This window comes from Rhinoderma darwinii, chromosome 5, assembly GCF_050947455.1.
Source record: "Rhinoderma darwinii isolate aRhiDar2 chromosome 5, aRhiDar2.hap1, whole genome shotgun sequence".
NCBI classification, from domain to species: Eukaryota; Metazoa; Chordata; class Amphibia; order Anura; family Rhinodermatidae; genus Rhinoderma; species Rhinoderma darwinii.
In genome coordinates this window covers 208,071,744-208,091,519 of record NC_134691.1, presented here as the reverse complement: position 1 = coordinate 208,091,519, position 19,776 = coordinate 208,071,744, and the positions used below count along the sequence as shown (strand labels likewise).

At 40.0% G+C, this 19,776-nt stretch overlaps 1 protein-coding gene across 4 annotated transcripts in view; it reads left to right on the top strand.

Annotated features, from left to right (window-relative positions):
* The window catches only part of CTNND2 (catenin delta 2), a 794,124-nt gene extending 785,608 nt beyond the window's left edge, over window positions 1–8,516 (top strand). For all 4 annotated transcript variants that reach the window (XM_075826901.1, XM_075826902.1, XM_075826899.1 and 1 more), the window contains one exon: window positions 1,035–8,516. In XM_075826901.1, the coding sequence (XP_075683016.1) occupies window positions 1,035–1,295 (261 nt within the window). In that variant the 3' untranslated portion in view covers window positions 1,296–8,516. The remainder of the gene's footprint in view (window positions 1–1,034) is intronic.
* Window positions 8,517–19,776: the final 11,260 nt, after the last annotated feature.

Here is a 19,776-nt window from a genome sequence, read left to right as displayed (position 1 = left end):
TGACACCATCTGTCAAGCATGGTGGAGGTAATGTGATGGTCTGGGGTTGCTTTGGTGCTGGTAAAGTGGGAGATTTGTACAAGGTAAAAGGGATTTTGAATAAGGAAGGCTATCACTCCATTTTGCAACGCCATGCCATACCCTGTGGACAGCGGTTGATTGGAGCCAATTTCATCCTACAACAGGACAATGACCCAAAGCACACCACCAAATTATGCAAGAACTATTTAGGAAAGAAGCAGGCAGCTGGTATTATATCTGTAATGGAGTGGCCAGTCACCAGATCTCAACCCCATAGAGCTGTTGTGGGAGCAGCTTGACCGTATGGTACGCAAGAAGTGCCCATCAAGCCAATCCAACTTGTGGGAGGGGCTTCTGGAAGCATGGGGTGAAATTTCTCCCGATTACCTCAGCAAATTAACAGCTAGAATGCCAAAGGTCTGCAATGCTGTAATTGCTGCAAATGGAGCATTCTTTGACAAAAGCAAAGTTTGAAGGAGAAAATAATTACTTCAAATAAAAATAATTATTTCTAACCTTGTCAATGTCTTGACTATATTTTCTAGTCATTTTGCAACTCATTTGATAAATATAAGTGTGAGTTTTCATGGAAAACACAATTGTCTAGGTGACCCCAAACTTTTGAACGGTAGTGTATATATCTATATATTTATTTAATCCTATAATGGAGTAATGACTGTTTTTTTTCCTATTCCACCCCACAAAGACATTTTTTTCCAGTCTCCCAATACATTATATGGTACAATAAATGGTGCTGTGAAAAACGACAATTCACTCTGCAAAAAACAAGCCCTCATACGGCAATATAGACGGAAAAATTATTTTTTTTATGAATTTTGGAAGGTGGGGAGGAAAAAGTGAAAATGACAAAATTGGCTTCTGAGGGAAGGGGTTAACTAGTGTTTGTTCACTGTGTATATTTTGTACATATTACTTTTCTTGTTATATGTAAATGCCATAACCATATTAAACAACACTATTCCTCGTTGATTTATTTCATCTCTCTTAAATAGATTTCTACGCAGCCAATTCCACAAGAAACTGGTAGAAAAGACTATGAAACCTACCCACCGTTTCAGAATTCAACAAGAAATTTTGATGACTCTTTCTTTGAGGATCAAGTGCACCACCGACCTCCTGCCACTGAGTATAATATGCATCTGGGATTAAAGTCAACTGGCAACTATGTCGACTTTTATTCTGCCGCTCGCCCCTATAGTGAACTGAACTATGAAACAAGCCACTATCCGGCTTCTCCTGACTCGTGGGTTTGAGACGCAGATTTAAAATCTGTGCATGTGCATGCATAACATAAGACATTTTTCCTTGCAAATTTAATTTTTTGAGCCTGTTCCTTAGAAAGGCCGTAAATATCATTATGGAAAATTGATTATGGTGTTTTCGAAAGCTGATGGAATGGTATCAAATAGTTTCTAGGAAGTTGGAATTGCCCTGAGAGAGTATATGAGGATTGCGAAGCATAGCAGAAATGTGATGTAAGAGAAGTCATCTCATACTGGTTCTTAGTGATACAAAGTCATACACCAGGTATGTGGGAAAACGTCTCTGCGGCGGTGGGAGGAAGTCACATTGGAGGTGGGTCGACATTAAGCACAAGAGTGAAGTTTACATACTCAATGGGGAACAGTTCTTCACCTTTTTGTTTACTTTCCTCATTGTGAACCTAGGCTTCAAGTTGCATTAGAGGTTTCCTCTGTACAGCAAGATGTTTCTTGCCTTTTGTTAATGCTTTGTTGTAAAGTATTTGATGTACATTACCGATGAAGGAGCGTGGACTGTGTAAATTACACCAAATGCCACAGTGTTCCTTCATGAGTGGTTCTCTATAGAATTCTTCATTTCAAGATTAAATCAAATATTTCACTATATTTTCTTTTCTTTTGCCCCAGTAATTTGTATTGAGATAAAACAATGAAAAAGACTTAAATACTATTTAGCAGTATCGTATAGTCTAGTATGTGATTTATTTATTTTTTGTGACAACTAAACGAAATAGTCAGTAACGTCCGGCAAGTAGCATCATCATTCTACACTCTTTGTCAACAAAGCTTTTTTTTTCAATGCCTAAAATTTTACATGTAGATATTTGAGATAGACTTTTTTTTCATATTTACTGGTTTTCCTTATGATGATACAGTGTTAAAGGAAATAAATTGCAATTGATCTGTCATCTATATTTGCCAAATTTGTATTTCCAAAACAGAAATCAACAATGCATCAAGAATATGTTTGCATGTGTGTGTGAATGTTTTTCGTTTTTATGTGATCACATTTAACCTTCCACATTTCCCACGTTTTCTTTACCGATTTGGCATAAAATAGACATGATTGTCATGTTTATAGTAGTGCTTATGGTTTAGCATTCCAGAATGCTAAACTACATATCACCTATATGTATACCGTGCATGAATCAACCAGGAAGAATCATTTATTTACATTGATTTGTGCAATCTCTGTTGTATTCTATGACCATGTGCCTTAGAGCTGTGAGCACGTAAAATATACATTATTGTTATATGATATCTCGTATTAGATTTTATTTTGAAAATGCTGTAAATTGGGAAAAGCTTTATAAAAATACAACAAAAATGCAGTACTTTGCAGGTGGGCAAAGGAAGATAGTCCACCTTAGCAAACAACTTTGTTCAGTGTCTTACATTGAAACTCAGCTATACAAATCTGCATACAGTTTTATATAGTATGGACCAAACCAAGAAAATAAAATAGCCGTACACGTCGTCAGATAATGTGGTTATAGGAAAATGATAAATGTAGTCATGATAAACTTCAAAATATGACTCATTTCTCATAACCAGCTTAATAGGCTGTGGAAAGAAAAGAGTTGACACAACATACTAATAAGGATCAACTAGCCTAATGCAGATTTTTGAGCCATTTCCAGAAGCGGATAGAAAAGGAATGAGAAATATAAAGGAAAAACTTACACTTTTCTTTCCTCCTGGATCCACTTCTGGATTTTGCTCAAAAATCTGCAACAAATACGCGATGTGTGAATTCAGCCTAATAACAGCTCTACCTGTCTGCAGGGTTTGGAATGATTAACTCTATAATTTCCAGAGCACACAGCTTAGAAGTGCTTGTAAGGGTGCAGTGACGCGCAGAAAATTTTGTTGCATCTGAATGCGGTTGTTTCTGCAGCAGATGCATGGATTTCTGCACGTTCCATTCAGATGAAGGGAACAGATTTTCATTCGCAGAAAATTTCTGCAACTAAATTAGCGTGTGACTTTATGGTAACTCAACCCTGTGTTGTGATCATCATGTAAACAAGAGACCTTAGGAACTGGAAAAGTTAGCTACATGTTGGCAGCGGAATTCTTTACTTGTACTTGTATACAGGGTAGGACTTAACCTGGCGGCACACGGTAAAATTTCTCAAGAAACCAAGATACCTGAGATATTTCTCCCTGTTTCCGATCCTCCTCAAATCTGATGGTGGGCCTCCAGCGTTAAAAGGGGTTGGGAGCCTGCCCTTTCCTATGAGAAGACATAATCACAAGAAGAATTCCCAACACGTTGAAAATAATTTGCATCATTTTAATGCACTTGAAAGTTTTTTTAACCATACATGGTGCAATCATCTGCCATTCAGAGTGGGTAGTAATATTGCACCACGTCTTTACAATAACGGCAAGGAAGTCCTACAATAAACAGCTTTACGTGCCCCTTTGTCAAGGGGAATAGTAAAATATAGTTGGCAATTTAGGCTCGGTTCACAAATTCCGTTGTTTTTGTCGGACAAAATAGCACAGCATGCAGTTCTATTTTGTCCTGCAAAACGACAGACACCATGACGGAATTTAAGTCAATGGGTTACATACAATATATGGACAAAAGTATTGGGACACCTACACATTACACCTACAGGAGCTTTTATGACATCCCATTCTAAATCCATAGGCATTAATATGGAGTTAGTCCTCCCTTTGTAGCTAAAACTGGGAAGGCTCTCTACATGATTTTGGAATGTGTCTGTGCGAATTTTTGCCCATTCATCCAGAGAAGCATTTTGGAAGCATACAATTGTCCAAAATGTCTTGGTATCCTGAAGCATTAAGATTTCCCCTCACTGGAAACCTAGGCAACCCCTGAAAAACAACCCCATAGCATTATAGCTCCTTGGCACAATGCCTGCAGACAGGTAACGTTCTCCTGGCGTTTGCCAAATCCATTCCTGTCCATCAGACTGCCACATAGAGAAGCGTGATTTGTCACTCCACAGAACACTGCTCCAGAGTCCAGTGGCGGCGAGCTTTACACCACTCCATCCAAAACTTGGCACTGTGCTTGGTGATGTAAGGCTTGTATGCAGCTGCTCAGACATGTAAACCCATGCCATGAAGCTCCCGGCTCACAGTTTTTCTGCAGTTATTGAGTCTGCTGAGCGTTGGCGACTTTTATGCATTATGAGCCTCAGCACTCGGCGACCCACTCTGTAACTTTACGTGGTCTGTCTCTTCGTGGCTGAGTTGCAGTGGTTCCTAAATGCTTCCACTTTGCAATAATGACATTCACAGTTGATTGTGGAATATCTAGGAGGGCAGAAGCTTCACAAACTGACTTGTTGGCATCCTATTACTTTACCACACTGGAAATCAGTGAGCTTTTTAGAACGACCCGTTCTTTCACAGATTTTTGTAAAGTCAGACTGCACGGCAAGATTCTGGATTTTATACACCTGTGGCAATGAATGAAACAAATAAGAAGTGTGTGCCAATACTTTAGTCCATATAGTATGTATATGTATATATATATATATATATATATATATATATATATATTTATATTTATTTGTTCACTCCTCTACTTTTAAAAAAGTTTTTAAAAGCCCTATCACTGTTAGAAGTAAGGCTCTGTTCACATCACAATATCGGAATGTAGCCATAGGCCCCTATTAATCAGACGAAAGCGAAAATAGTGTAGTTTTGGCCTCCATCGGCATACCTTTTTTACTGTATAGGACAGCGCTTTCTTATTGTGGTCTGGTGCAAAAAACATTGTATACCGAATGGTATACTTTTTTAAAACATTTGTCGACAGGCGACGTATGCCACTGTATGACTATACAGTGGCTTACATCAGAGCCTTACGTCAGGGAATACTTCCAGCATCTACCTCCGACGCATTGCTCTGACGTGATGTGAACAGAGCCTGATATATCCATACCTCAACTCTTTTAAGACTTATGCATTAAAAGAAAATTAGAAGACACAATATTTGTTATTTTTAGCAGATAGAATCCTTATGTAGATATTATTCAAAATCGTATTTTTTCCTACTCCGATATACTATACTTTATGCTTGTTTGTTTAATTTTACATTGTTTTTTGTTTTTTTATATTTTTCTATATAAGTCTGTCTGTTCAATCGGGGGTAGCAGGACTCACAGGAGCCCTGACAGAGTAGCTTTAAATAGGCAAAAGCAATACTATTACATTCTAAGGGTAAGGCACGACGAATCAGCATTGACGCGGCTGCAATGTGGCCAAAAATCGAACAGCATGGCGGCGCGGTTTTCAAATGTCTTGTTAATGGCCACACAGTGTTGTGTGAACAAAACGGACAGCACACGCAGGACATGCGTTTTCTGTCTGTTTTTCACGGATCCGTTGCCAAGATATGCAGAAAAATAAAGCTGTCTATGCTGTAAAGCAATGGAAAACGACATCTGAGCGATCATGTGACCTTCCTATGGGTGTTTTTTAGTGGGATGGGAAAAAATTGGGACAAAATTGACAAAACTAGACCTACTTACATTTTTTTGCGGACAAGAAAACATATGACATACAGACATAGAAAACTGGCAACACGCACATTCATACGGATTAAAAATGATCCTTGTTTTGTAGACCAAATAAGACCTTCTTGTGTAAATAAGGCCTAACTATAAAATATTATATCTGAAGTTATTTCCAAATACCTTACATCCAGCATAAGAAAAACTGTAAACAGTTTTTATTGTAGAAAAGATGAGCATCCAAATAGATTAAAAAAATAATAATTTAAGGCTGGGTTCACACCTGTTCTGAACCATTCCGTTGTTCTGCTCCAGTAGAGGAGCAGAACAAGGGGCTAATGGAACCAACGGTTCCGTTGCACAATGGAACCCGCCGGTTGCTGACAGAAGCCATTGAGTTTAATAGGTTCCGTCAGCTTTCCCTCGGGGTGTCTGTGATTTTACCGGACACAATAGCGCAGTATCCTGCACTATTGTCTCCAGTAAACCCTGCCGGATCTGCTACAGAGCCCCCTGACAGAGACTCCCATGCAGATGTGAACAGAGCCTTACTCACCAACTGTTTTTTCAATGTTGATCGAACATTGTGCAAAGCTGAAAATGTTTTATAACATAGGATGGTCAATAGCTTTGCACCCAGAGAATTTAAAGAGGACCTATCACCACACATAGGGTACCTGTTTTATTAATAAAATCATTAGCACCTTCAACGAGTTGTCCGGTTTTTATTTCTTTAACCTATTTATTTGTAGAATAAAAAAATCATACAGTCTTCTAATATACATGTATTAGAAATTCTGCTTTCATACCTTTCAGCCCCTATCTAGAAAAAAAATAAATGGTATGATCCACATATTAGTCCATAGTGATGCATCATTAGGATAACTGAATGGACTAAAGATGCCGTCAGTCATGTGACCACTGGCATTCAGGAAAGACTCTTCTACTGGGAAGAGGCGGGGCCTACTACACTGGTCTAAGAAAGTTAGGTGAGCAGAATTTTATCTGTATTAGAAAAATGTATTATTTCCTGTTCTATAAATAAACAATAAAGATAAATAAAAAGCAGACAGCCCCTTTTAGAAACCCATATTTTTCTAAATGCATGTAATTAAAATGAATGTAAAAATACTTCAGTATAAACGTACTTTCATTATGCAAATTACCTGACTCTTTTCAGGAGTTGGTTCCTGAACTTCCTTCTTTGGTGGTCCCAGCACCCCCTGCAACTTTCCACAGGTCCTCACAGCAGAATCTAGTGTCAGTACATGAGATGTTGCGGGCTATTGCAAGATCTTGCGTTCTTTCTAAAAGAGCTCAATATACTGTATTAATATAGAAGTTATTCATCGGTAACTGCTGTTTAATGCTTATCGATCGGTAACTGCTTTATTAAAGGGGTTATCTATGTTGTCCTAGTGTTTGTTTTACATGCAGCCAGCATGCAGCCAATCAGAGGCCTCAGTGGTCATGTGTATTTTTTGTATTAACGCTCAACGATGGGTGTCATGATGGGCAGTGAAAACTGCTGCCCCAGTGCCACCACTCTGACCTTTTTTCTTCTGTACTCGAAAGAAATATACTTCAAAATATTGGGGATTGGTAGTTGAGGTTTGTTGCTCCAAGATTTAAGGGTAAATTGGGTAAGGGTATATTGTACTTATATGAGATTTTGTTTTTGCGATTTTGTGTTTGTTTTTTTTGCCTCTTTGTTGATAAATGAGCCAAGACTGCAACATTTTTGCCTGGAGTATGAAAAATCAAGGCGATAGTCTCCTATCCTACAGAGCAGATATATGAGAGAATGTTTACATTTACTTTTTTTTCCGCAATTTTATGCAATTGCGTCAAAAGCCACACCGGCAAATAACACTACAAAAACATGAAGAAATTGTAGACTTAAACATATGGGCATTTACTATTCCACCACATACCTGCAGAGTTTTTTTCTGTTAGATTTCATACGAGCCTGACAAAATTTAAACCGTGGCATGCTCCATTAGATGCCTTTTGCACAAAGGTATTCTCCATGCATACGGCACACAACTGAGCATGGTATGGCAGCACACAGAAGCTGTATAGCTCCATACTAGGGAGCAGTCTGGCCTCCTTGTACTGCCATATGCTGTAGGTTATATGGGCATGTTCTAAAGGAGGCTGGGAGGGCAGTTAGTCCTCTGGTAGCATCATGGGCTGCAGCAGATTAGATCAAGGCCTTTACTAGTTTATCTATTTGTCCAGACATTTTACAATGTTAGGCTCTGTTCACATCTGTGTTCTAGTTTTGCATTGTTCTGCTCCGCCATAGGAGTAGAACAACTAAAAACCGAAGCCCTGGATCCATTGCACGACGAACATCAATGGTGAAGATGAAACCCATTGACTTCAATTGGTTCCGTTTGGTTTCCGTCATGGTGTCTATAGTTTGACTGGACAAAATAGCGCAGCATGCTGTGTTAGTTTGTCCAGCATTTCTAACTGGATCGCTCTTGCTGGGCTCAAACGACAAATATGATACGTGATCAGGTTTATTGATAAAGTTGCTTTGAAACAAAATAAAACCTGTCCGGCACTTAGTATACAATAGACATCTTTCCCTGCCAGCTTCCAGAATCCTTTTAGGCCGGAATCGCAAGAGCGTCTTCGGGCTGTGATATACGGTCCGTATGTCGGCCGCATTTCCCGGACCGAACACACTGCAGGGAGTCGGGCTCCTAGCATCATAGTTATCTATGACGCTAGGTGTCACTGCCTCTCCGGGGAACTACTGTCCCGTACTGAAAACATGATTACAGTACGGGACAGTTGTCCCGCAGCGAGGCAGGGACTCCTAGCGTCGTAGATAACTATAATGCTAGGAGCCCAGCTCCCTGCAGTGTGTTCGGTCTGGGAAATGCATCCAACACGCTCGTGTGAATCCAGTCTTACTCACAATTGACTCTTACACAGACAGGCTTTCTCTGCCACATGCAGAAGAAGCTAACTGCCTTCCAAGCCCCCCATAAAGGGATTTTCTCACCAAACACATCTACTACCTATTTACAGGGTAGATGATGACAGATTGATGGCCAGAGGCCCCACCGCTACAACCCATCAGCCTGCAACAAATGGGGGTCCTGAATCCCCCATTCCTCTTCACACTCCGGGAAAGTAAGTTTGAATGGAGTGACAGTTGAGCACCTACACTGGTTCTCAATTCAAGCTCCATTCAAAACCCCTGTAATGGGGTAATTACTCGAGTGGGCAAAGTTGTGGCACAAATCGTGACAAAAATTATTAATTAATTAAATAATCACCTAGCAGATGAGAGACTCTTGCCTGCTAATTCACATAGGAAGGGAATCTTGGAGAAACATCCCATCCCACCCAATCCTGCATAGGTGCCACACACACACACACACACACACACACACACACACACACACAAGTATCTCCATTATTTGGTGCCTTAATAGGGCACACCACTAACACAAGATTAAAAAAATAAATGTTTGTGCCCTGCCATACACTTTTGAAATATTCTAGCATTCTTCTATAAACAATTTGACTGTGTGATCTTTTACATAGAATAATAGAAAAGCAGTCTCAGGTTTTAAAACCTAGTTGATAATAGGGGTTAACATAATATATAACTCTCTAAAGCTACCATTTAAGCGATATGTTGGGGAATTTGCAGTTATGTGGCTTTGTGTGATTATTTTCTTGTCTCTGTGGTCTTCCCTGCAGCGGCTTTCTTCTTCTGGTACTTCCTGTACTAACTGTCTTGTCTGACTTACAGCCATAAATCTCCATTCATCACGTGTATTATGATAATTAATATCAAGCATGCCTTTTCCCCTGTGTGGTCTAAATATGATGACATCAGCAGAGAACAGATCAGGAAGAGGGGGGGGGGGCAGAAAATGCAGCATAAGGGCACCAAATGCAAGACTGCAAATAAAAAAATAAAAAAAGACCCCCTAGATAAAAATTCTAAATGAATTCAGACCCCAAACTTAGTTCAGACCCTAGACCCCAAAATTAATTCAGACCCCAGACCAGATCCCCAAATTTGACTCCACAATTAGTCAGAACTCCAGATCAGACTTAAGAAAAAATAAACTCAGATCCCTCTTACTCTTTACTTACTGCTCCCAGCTTGTCTACTTGTCTCTTCCGGGGGTGACGCTCCATACAACATTCTATGTGCTACTGCACACAACGTCCTGACACTGACCAGCATCAGGACGTTGTATACGATGCTCTTAAGAGCTTGATGTACGCTTGATTTGGCTATGGGAACTGGTTGCATCTGCCACCGCTGTAACCCCAATTATACCACATTCTGTGGAATATATTTTACTTTATACTGTTCCTGGACCTTCAAACGAAAAAAAATGTGTATTATGCAGAAGACCGAGGAAGACAATTATTAGAAGTTCACCACTTTATATTTCATTTTACGTATTGACTGGGGTTAGCATGTAGGTGCTTATATTGCGTCTTCAGTTTGGCATTCCTGAGCTGAAATATTAGGAAACTGCATTGTGAGCAATCAGGAGATAAGTACACAGAGCAAAGTACTGTAGCTACTGGAAATTCAGACTTCTTGCAGTTGACCATATCAACTTTAGTTTACCTACAAGATGCAGGCTATAAGCTTAAAACAGCGCATAGATGTTTTATAGGCCCATTGATTCTGCCTTTCAATGGTAGAATTGCGCAAAAACCAGTTACTAGACATTTTAACTCAGATATGCATTAGGCTAGTGCTACACAGCGCCTTTGGCAGCGACACAGGCCATATAGCCAAAGATCGCTGTGTCGTTCAGTCAACATCCCATGTACTGAAAGTAAATGTGGTCGCTTTCCGACCGCAAGTTAGCGCGCAACACCACAGTCGCAAGGAATCCAAACTTGCTGGACTTCTTTCGAATGTGATGTCACGGCAACTGGCGGGTCACAAAGTGGCCACATTCATTTTCATTACCTATGGTGCAGACAGCGCGACACTGCCTTTCTTCATATGTTTAGGTTCCATTTTTAGTTTTGCCTTAAACGCATTCAAAATCTGCACTGTGAGAACCCAACCTAATAGAGCAGAAACTTTCAACAGAATACAATTGCAAACAACATTTTAATTCCCTTCCCCTTTGTTGTAATACTCATATGTAAAACCTACACATATGTGGCGGTACAACCGCGGTGGCCACATGTTACACTGTAGTGAATGGGATATTGTGAAATCCTATCCACACAGTGCAGTTTAAAACTGGACTTTTTTTTATTTAGGGGTTGCTATGGTTTTTCAAAATCGCAGCATTTGTGGCATTTTGTTTTTCCCCATTAGGATCAATTTTAAATAAAACAATGCAGTGGAAACAACATTCTTTCACCATTTAGGGCATGACCACACGTGGCGGATTTCCTCCGCAACTGTCCGCATCAATGCCGCACAGAATCTGCGTTGCAGATTCTGCTGCGGATCTGCACAAAATGTGCAGAAAATTGATGCGGACTAGCTGCTGCGGACTGCGGGAAAAGTGCTTCCCTTCTCCCTATCAGTGCAGGATAGAGAGAAGGGACAGCACTTTCCCTAGGGAAAGTAAAAGAATTTCATACTTACCGGCCGTTGTCTTGGTGACGCGTCCCTCTTTCGGCATCCAGCCCGACCTCCCTGGATGACGCACCAGTCCATGTGACCGCTGCAGCCTGTGCTTGGCCTGTGATTGGCTGCAGCCGTCACTTAGACTGAAACGTCATCCTGGGAGGCTGGACTGGAGACAGAAGCAGGGAGTTCTCGGTAAGTATGAACTTATATGTTTTTTACAGATACATGTATATTGAGATCGGTAGTCACTGTCCCGGGTGCAGAAACAGTTACTGCCGATCGCTTAACTCTTTCAGCACCCTGGACAGTGACTATTTACAGACGTCTCCTAGCAACGCTCCCGTCATTACGGGAGCCCCATTGACTTCCTCAGTCTGGCTGTAGACCTAGAAATACATAGGTCCAGCCAGAATGAAGAAATGTCATGGTAGTAAAAACAATACGCTCCGCAGCACACATAAGATCTGCGGACTTCATTGCGGAATTTTGACTCTCCATTGAAGTCAATGGAGAAATTCCGCCATGAGTCCGCCACTGCTCCGCAACAGACAGAGCATGCTGCGGACACCAAATTCCGCTCCGCAGCCTATGCTCCGCAGCGGAATTTTACGCCTCGTCTAAACGAACACTGCTAAATTAAAGTGTAAGTCAATGGACAAACGGCACCGCTGCGGATTAACGCTGCGGAGTGTCCGCAGCGGAATTTAAGTGAAATTCCGCCACGTGTGAACCCGCCCTTAGTGTGCGTACTGCAATGTCGCTTTTCATGCAAATTATTCTAGTGACATTTTAAAGTTATTTTCCGCAACCACAAACTTTTTCTGCAGTGCCACTAACAGTATGTGTGAAAGTACACTGAGGATAAAATGAAATCATGCTGAATATCAAATTGAAAGCAGACGGGATTAGTATGTTCATTAGTAGTTGAAGATGTAAAGTATTGCGTTATGTCAGGCTGATCCTGTTGTATATGCAAACTTGTATTTTGCATCCCACAGAAATTAATCGGATTAATTTAACAAACATTATATTTAAAAAAACACACCATAAAAATCAAAGTAACATAAACTTATAGATAATACTGATATCCAAAGTAGGGAATAATCTAACTGACCTTACAAATGGATGTAGCAAAGAAAGTACAAGCTATGCATTTACGTCTGGAAAGCAGAGGAGTATCCAAAACAGTGCAAGGACTTTCTAAAGTGATTCAAGTTACAGAAACAACAAGCTCTCTATTCTCTAATTCAAGTAACCTAGAATGTAAACACTGAGGAGGGAATTTTCAAAAATGTTGCGCCAGTTTCTTTAAAAGTCAAGAAAAATGTAACTTTTTAAGCTGTTTCGACTGCTCTCCCTAATTTTTTTTAGTACTTAGCTGAAGGGGTTGAGGCCACCCACAACCCAATGCATTTACTATAATTTACTCAAGAAACTGACGTAAATTAGAGTGAAAATCTATGCCAGCTCCTGGCTTTTGTAGATTTCACTTGGTGTCACACGGACAGCCAAAGATGCAATAAACTTATTAAGAGGCATGCATTTCTTGAAAAATTTGTTGCATCTTAGTCCAGCCTGTTTCCTCTAAAGACCAGAAAATTAAACACAAAAATTGCCATTTTTTGGGGCTTTTCCCGCTGCTCTCGTCACTTGTAAAAAGTAGAAATGCAGAGCAGAAGGGGGCATGGCCAGAAATTGGCAAAAATGTAAGCGGATATCATTCTGTAGCGCACGGACAGCTGGCGATGCACCTCTTAATAACTTTGTTGGATCTACCATATCTTGTTTCTTATTAAGACTGGCGTATGAAATGCCAGTCTTAATAAATCTCCTCTGTAAAATTTAAAAAAGCGTAAATCTGCCTTCCGACATGTCTGAAGATAGTATTGACAGAGGTTTGGAAGCTCTGCCCACTGATGATTGCATAATCTAAGATGGCCTGATAGTATCTCTACCAAGACAGATCTTTGCCCACATTCACTTTAGAGAAAAAAAAACATTCCAGATTTGTAAATTTTTAAACCATACATATCGAAAAGAAAATATCCTAGGCATTAGATGTAGATTAGATGTATGCAGCCAAAAATGTTTCATATATCCTGCATATATTGGGTCTTTTCCAATACCTCTCTATTGTTTTTTGAACACAGTTATAGTAGGAATAGAAATATAAATTTGTCAAAATGCATGTCCCTTCTCAATTCCATGTAACTCGCCATAGCAGGATACTGACAAAGAAAGTAACAGATTGTTATCTTTCTTTATTCCTTGCCACATTAAAGGAGTTGTTCAGGTACAGAAAAACTTGTTGACATATGTCCACAGGTTTAGTATGATATTACAGTTCAGCCCTATTCACTTCAATACTTCAATCTCCATTGCAGTACAAGAGACAACCCATCGACAGTGGCGGCACTGTTTAAGCAAGAAAGCAGTCAGGTAAATCTAATCTTGTACAACCCCTCCTAACAATTAACAATAACACAATAAAATCCATTCCTAAAGTACAGTCCAGTATAAAATACTGTGGACCTCATGTATAAAATCGATTGCACAAAAAATTGGAGCAGTTGCCTACAGCAGCCAGTCAAATCACTTTTCAATTTTTTTTAGCGTTTGATAACGGCTGGATCCTGTGTGTAAGGCCAGATTCACACGAACGAGTGCAAACTCGGATGTGAAAAACTGCCATTTTTCACGTCCGAGTTGCACCCGTGCGGGTCCCATTTCACGGATCCCTATGACTTGAGTCCATCAAGGGATCCGTGAAAACAGGAAAAAATTGACATGTTCTATTTTTCAACAGACTCTTCACATGGTCCGTTGAAATACATGCGTCCGTGTGACGGCCGTTGTTTTAACGGCCATCACACGGACGTATACTACGGTCGCCTGAATTCGGCCTTAGAGACACGCAGGCCCTGCTGTCACTGAAGCCGTCAGTCCCGCTGACCTGACGAAGTCTGGTTTTAGAGCAGGTTATACAGCTTCTATGTATTCAGGATACATAAAAGCTGTATCTGAAAAAGTAATTTTTTTTTAATAAAAACTAATTAGTGGCACTAAACACTGTATACACTGTTTTAGTAAAAAAAAAGTTTTCAAAGGTTTACATAGCCTTTCATTTCTTCATTAAATGGTGTTTTGATGTATCTTTCTTCCAAATCCTTCTTACATATTCAGCTTTTACTTTATCTCATTAAGGAATGTATGTAGGGGCTTAAAATAAAATGATGGACATCTACAAAGCAATCGGAGTTTACATTTTTCAAAGTAAGTCAGTTGCTTTTTATGTATATTTTATATAGGGCACTTTTATGAATAAGTTTAACTAAAATACACTGGAGTGGTGTCAACTAAATGTTATATACTACAAGTAAAAGCTTCCACAAAGTTGGATGTTGAGGGTTTTTTCTGTACCGTGTTCTAACTCAAATTTGATTCCTGCAGATCTTCTTGCATACAAATTTTAATCCTATGTATATGTAAAGTGTGATGTTTTGATTGTAATAGACACATTGTGTAGCCCTTTGTACCAAACACTTCTGTAACAAAGTGTTTCAGTTTTAGAAATTAAAGGGTAATTTATAACAGCAATAAATCATTGCTCCTCTACATGAAGTTAGTGTAAAAATGGTATGGCGTATAATGTAAAACGTACATAAGACATTAGAGATTTTATTTGATGAAATTCACTAATTAAAGTACTGCATTAAATGTTTATGGATATAATTAAATGAAGTCATTGATTCATATGTGGAAATTAAAGCATAGCAAAAGTATTGCTAATAATTAGATTTCAACGTGAAAATGGTTTGTTTTTACATCATGTATTTATTTGTATCTATTTGTAATAATTGTAGTTAGATCAGACAGAAGAAAATCAATCTTTTGTGGTTGATAGTGTCACATTAACAACTTCTCAGTGAACAAGTTGATGTCCATCAAATAAAGAATACTCGAGCAAAACGAATCCAAAACGGACAGTTTCACACACAGCTTTGAGTGCTTTTTTTTCGTGGGGAGGGGTAGTAAAACACTGCAGCCAGATGTTTGTCTGGAATCCCTAGAAAAATATTTTAGTTTGTAAAATTTTAGATAAAATATTACACAAATTAAGAAACCACTAATTTGCATGTAAAAAAAAACCACACTAAATATACTAATGCATGTTTTTTAAAATAGTTTTTTTACATGCGTTTCAAAAGAAGCAAATCAGAAGTGTATCCGTGGCCTGAAATCCAATGCTGACATTCAGATTAATGCTGTGAATGTGCCAGTGGATCCGCAAGAGCATTAGCCCTATTGTCATTCAATGGGGCTAATCTGTGGCTTTTCCGCATGCAATCTGCACAAATAAAAAGCATGCTTTTTGCAGATTTTAAAATCTGCAGCACAGTCATTATTCTGCACAGTTTCTTTCCACTGCATGTGAATGGGTTTTAAAATACCCTCTTAATTTACATTGGATGTGAAATATGAGCAGATTTGATGAGGATTTATATGCGAAATCTATGTCTAAATCCTCATCAAATCCTGAAGGTGCGGACACGGTGTTCGGCGAAGCCTACACACAGAATTTTTGTAGTGAGATTTTATGAGCTTTAACTCAATATAAAATATCACCGTAAAAAGTGTAGTATATACACATTAGGCAGTTTAACTGATTCAAGCATGCATGTTTACGAGCGTTCGTCTGACAGTTAAATATGTATGGCCACATTTATAAGAAACAAATATCTTAAGCTGGCAATACAATAAAAAGCTTGCAGCAGACAACAGATGAGATAAAGACTATTCTATGAAGAAATTTACTTAGATAACATCTCAGCATGGGACACTTGTGAAAGGAGCAAAGGAGCACCGATCAACGAGCTCTCTCGTTGATTGGCGCTCATTTACACGGCCCAGGACCTTTACTTGACCCCTGTGCAGGGTGGAAACATATTTATATTTTGCAGGAGCTCTATAAATTCTTCACAAAAATCTTCAAAATTTGACCTTATGCATAACAATTTTTGCTTATTTTTAAAAGTCCTTCATCCTGATCTAAAGATTTCTGTCACAACTTTTATCTGAAGGAATGATTGGTTGTTATTCATACACACTATAGGTGGCCATACTCATTAAATGACTGTTGGACGAGAGGGCATGTTTGTGTCTGGCAGTGGATTATCTCTTGTGGAAAAAAAATAAATCAAACATGTCCAATTCGAATTTCCACTAACATGTGCCATGCGGGGAGCACATTTAGATAAAGCTCCCACCTGCAGTCAATTATCTTTGATCTTTTGTCTGCAAAAAACATTTAGGGTAGGGCCACACGGAGCGGCCCTGACGCTGTCGCAACGCGGCCAACAATCATGTTCGGTGCGGCTGCCAAACAGCCTGTTAGTGGCCGCATGTTAACGTGGGTAAACCGTCCCTTTATCTGCAAAATCGTGCGGCCATGAATTAGTACACCCTTTATGGCCGAACGATTTTGCAAATTACAACAACTTACCTCCTATTCATTATCTATGGCAGCGCCGGAAAAAGCCGAACACTGCACTCGGCTATCTCCGGCGCTCCCATAGAGAATGAATGGAGCGGCAGTGCGCATGCGCATGGAACCGGAATACCCCTTAACGAGGTATTTGACAGCTGCTCCTACATAGTGCCAGCGCAGTTGTTGGCCACGTTTCGACTGCGTCAGGGCCGCTCCGTGTGGCCGTACCCTTACGTGTATTGTAAAGCACCTGCAAGGTGCTAACTATACCTCTTGCATACACCTTACCTTGGACCTGGCTTACACAGCTCAAAATAACTATACCAATTCAGATTTTAAGATATCTATACATTTGAAGATTAGGGTCTTAAAGAGAGGTTACCCTAAAAAAAAAAGATACTTAGGTTTACCAGCATTCAATGATAGTCAACAGAAATTAAATGTTGAATCTGGGGGGATCATAGTTACATAGTTAGTACAGTTGAAAAAAAGACACATGTCCATCAAGTTCAACCAAGTGATGGAAAAAGGGAAGGGATGAAACAAAAATTCAACACATTGACATAGGAGCTGATATTTTTTTGTTCTAGGAAATTATCTAAGACTTTTTTAAAGCCATCTACTGTCCCTGCTGTGACCAGCTCCTGCGGTAGACTTTTCCATAGATTCACAGTTCTCACAGTAAAGAAGGCTTGTCGCCTCTGGAGATTGAACCTTTTTTTTCTCCAGAGGGAGGGAGTGCCCCCTTGGCTTTTGAGAGGGTTTTACATGGAACAGGTTTTCACTATATTTTTTGTATGAGCCATTCATATATTTATATAAGTTAATCATGTCTCCCCTTAGCCGTCTGTTTTCAAGGCTAAATAGGTTTAATTCTTTTAATCTTTCCTCATAACTTAGATTCTCCATGCTCCTTATTAGTTTAATTTCCCTACTTTGTATTTTTTCCAACACTAGGGCATCCTTTCTATGAACTGGAGCCCAGAACTGAACTGCACATTCTAGATGATGCCTCACTAATGCTTTGTAAAGTGAAGAGAAAGGAGTTGTTCCAGCGCTGTATGAAGTAGTTAAAATGGAAGCAGGTTTCCAAGTTTAATGGTATTCAATTAAAATAATCCAGAAGAATAGTCCTAATAGTCACACAGACACCACAGCCAAGACTAAGGATGCAGGAGCATCCGAAACGCGTAGGCTTTTGAGGACACTACCGCCCGCTTACCCTCACAATTAGGACTATTCTTCTGGATTATTTTAATTGAATACCATTAAACTTGGAAACCTGCTTCCATTTTAACTACTTCATACAGCGCTGGAACAACTCCTTTCTCTTCTTCTGTACCTCAACGTGTGCCGACACGAGATTCCGGGCGCTGCTGAGACACACTTCCGTAGTGTCAGGTGAGCTGGAGGATTCCTCCCCCCTCTTCTTCTAGCTTTGTAAAGTGGTAATACTAGATCCTTGCCACTTATAATACACGACAGTATCTTGCTGACCTCGGTACCCCCATAGCATTTAGTGCCATGGGCAGCGCATGGGACAGGAGCGGGAGCTGTGTAATGTAATGCACGATGTTCTCCTGCTCACTTGTAACGTCATATAATGCAGCCGGCCATACACTCTGCCTGTGAGGAGAACACCATTGAAGTGTTCAGCCCCAGCTAGCAGACAGGCAGGGAGGATGGAGGAAGAGAGGGCTTGGGAGGAGCAGTCTTACACACAGCTCTCCTCCTGCCTGCAACATGTGACTCCTCATAACATGAAGATCCCTCCACGGAGCTCCGGACTGTTAAGTACAGCTGTTTATGTGCAAGTATGGGGAGGTGTGTGTGTGTGTGTGTGTGTGTGTGTGTGTGTGTGTGTGTGTGTGTGTGTGTGTGTGTGTGTGTGTGGAGGTGTGTGTGTGTGTGGAGGTGTGTGTTTATAAATCGTTTTTGTGTGGGAGGGGGGATTTGACTAAATATGTGTGGGGTGAGGGGATTCTGTATAAATTGTTTTAGTGGGGAGGAAGGATTTGACTGTATGGCCTCATGCACTCTTCTGTTGGCTGTTGTACTGCTGCTAATGACGGTTCCATGAAACACGAGACGCACACGGATGGTTTCCGTGTGCAGTCCATTGTTTCACGGACCAAATCAATGCAAAGGTCGAGACAGTTCCGTCAAAAACGGGCAGGAGTAGGACCTGCCCTATTTTTGATGGAACGGCGGCACGGTTCCGTTAAAACAACGGAAGTGTGCATGGCCCCATTGAAATGAATGTGTAAGGGTGCTTTCTGTTCAAACAACGGATAGCACCCTGACTAAAAAAACTGAAGTGGGCATGAGGCCTAAGGCCTCAAGCACACATCCGTTGCCATTTATACGGCTGCATATCACGGATCCGCAAAACAAGGACCGCACATAGAACTATACTGCTTGTAAAATGTACAAATGGCTTTATGCTTCAGTTACATTAAAATAAAAGTGAAAAAAAAAGTTACACCTCATTGATTGGTTGAGAAAGCAAACACAGTGAGTGGAAAGTAGATGTCGGGAAAGAGTTTGGGGGGGGGGGGGGCCAAGATGAATCTTTGCCCCAGGTGCAGGAGAACCTAGCTATGCCTCTGCCACAAGGGTAACATACAACCCTCGAAGATATTTAAATATATAAAAATACTTTACTTATAACATAGAAGTGACAAGCAATATACATTACATCAAGATATGATACATTACATAGAGAACACAACCACACACAGCCGCCTCCTTTTCCTACCTTCCCAAATGTGGCTAGTAATGTGTATGTATATATAATATTTATCCAGATCCCAACCCTATACAGTCTCCTGGAACTACACCTACAACTAAAGCCACATCCAGCACCTAACCATTAGGTACATGTACATATATACATAC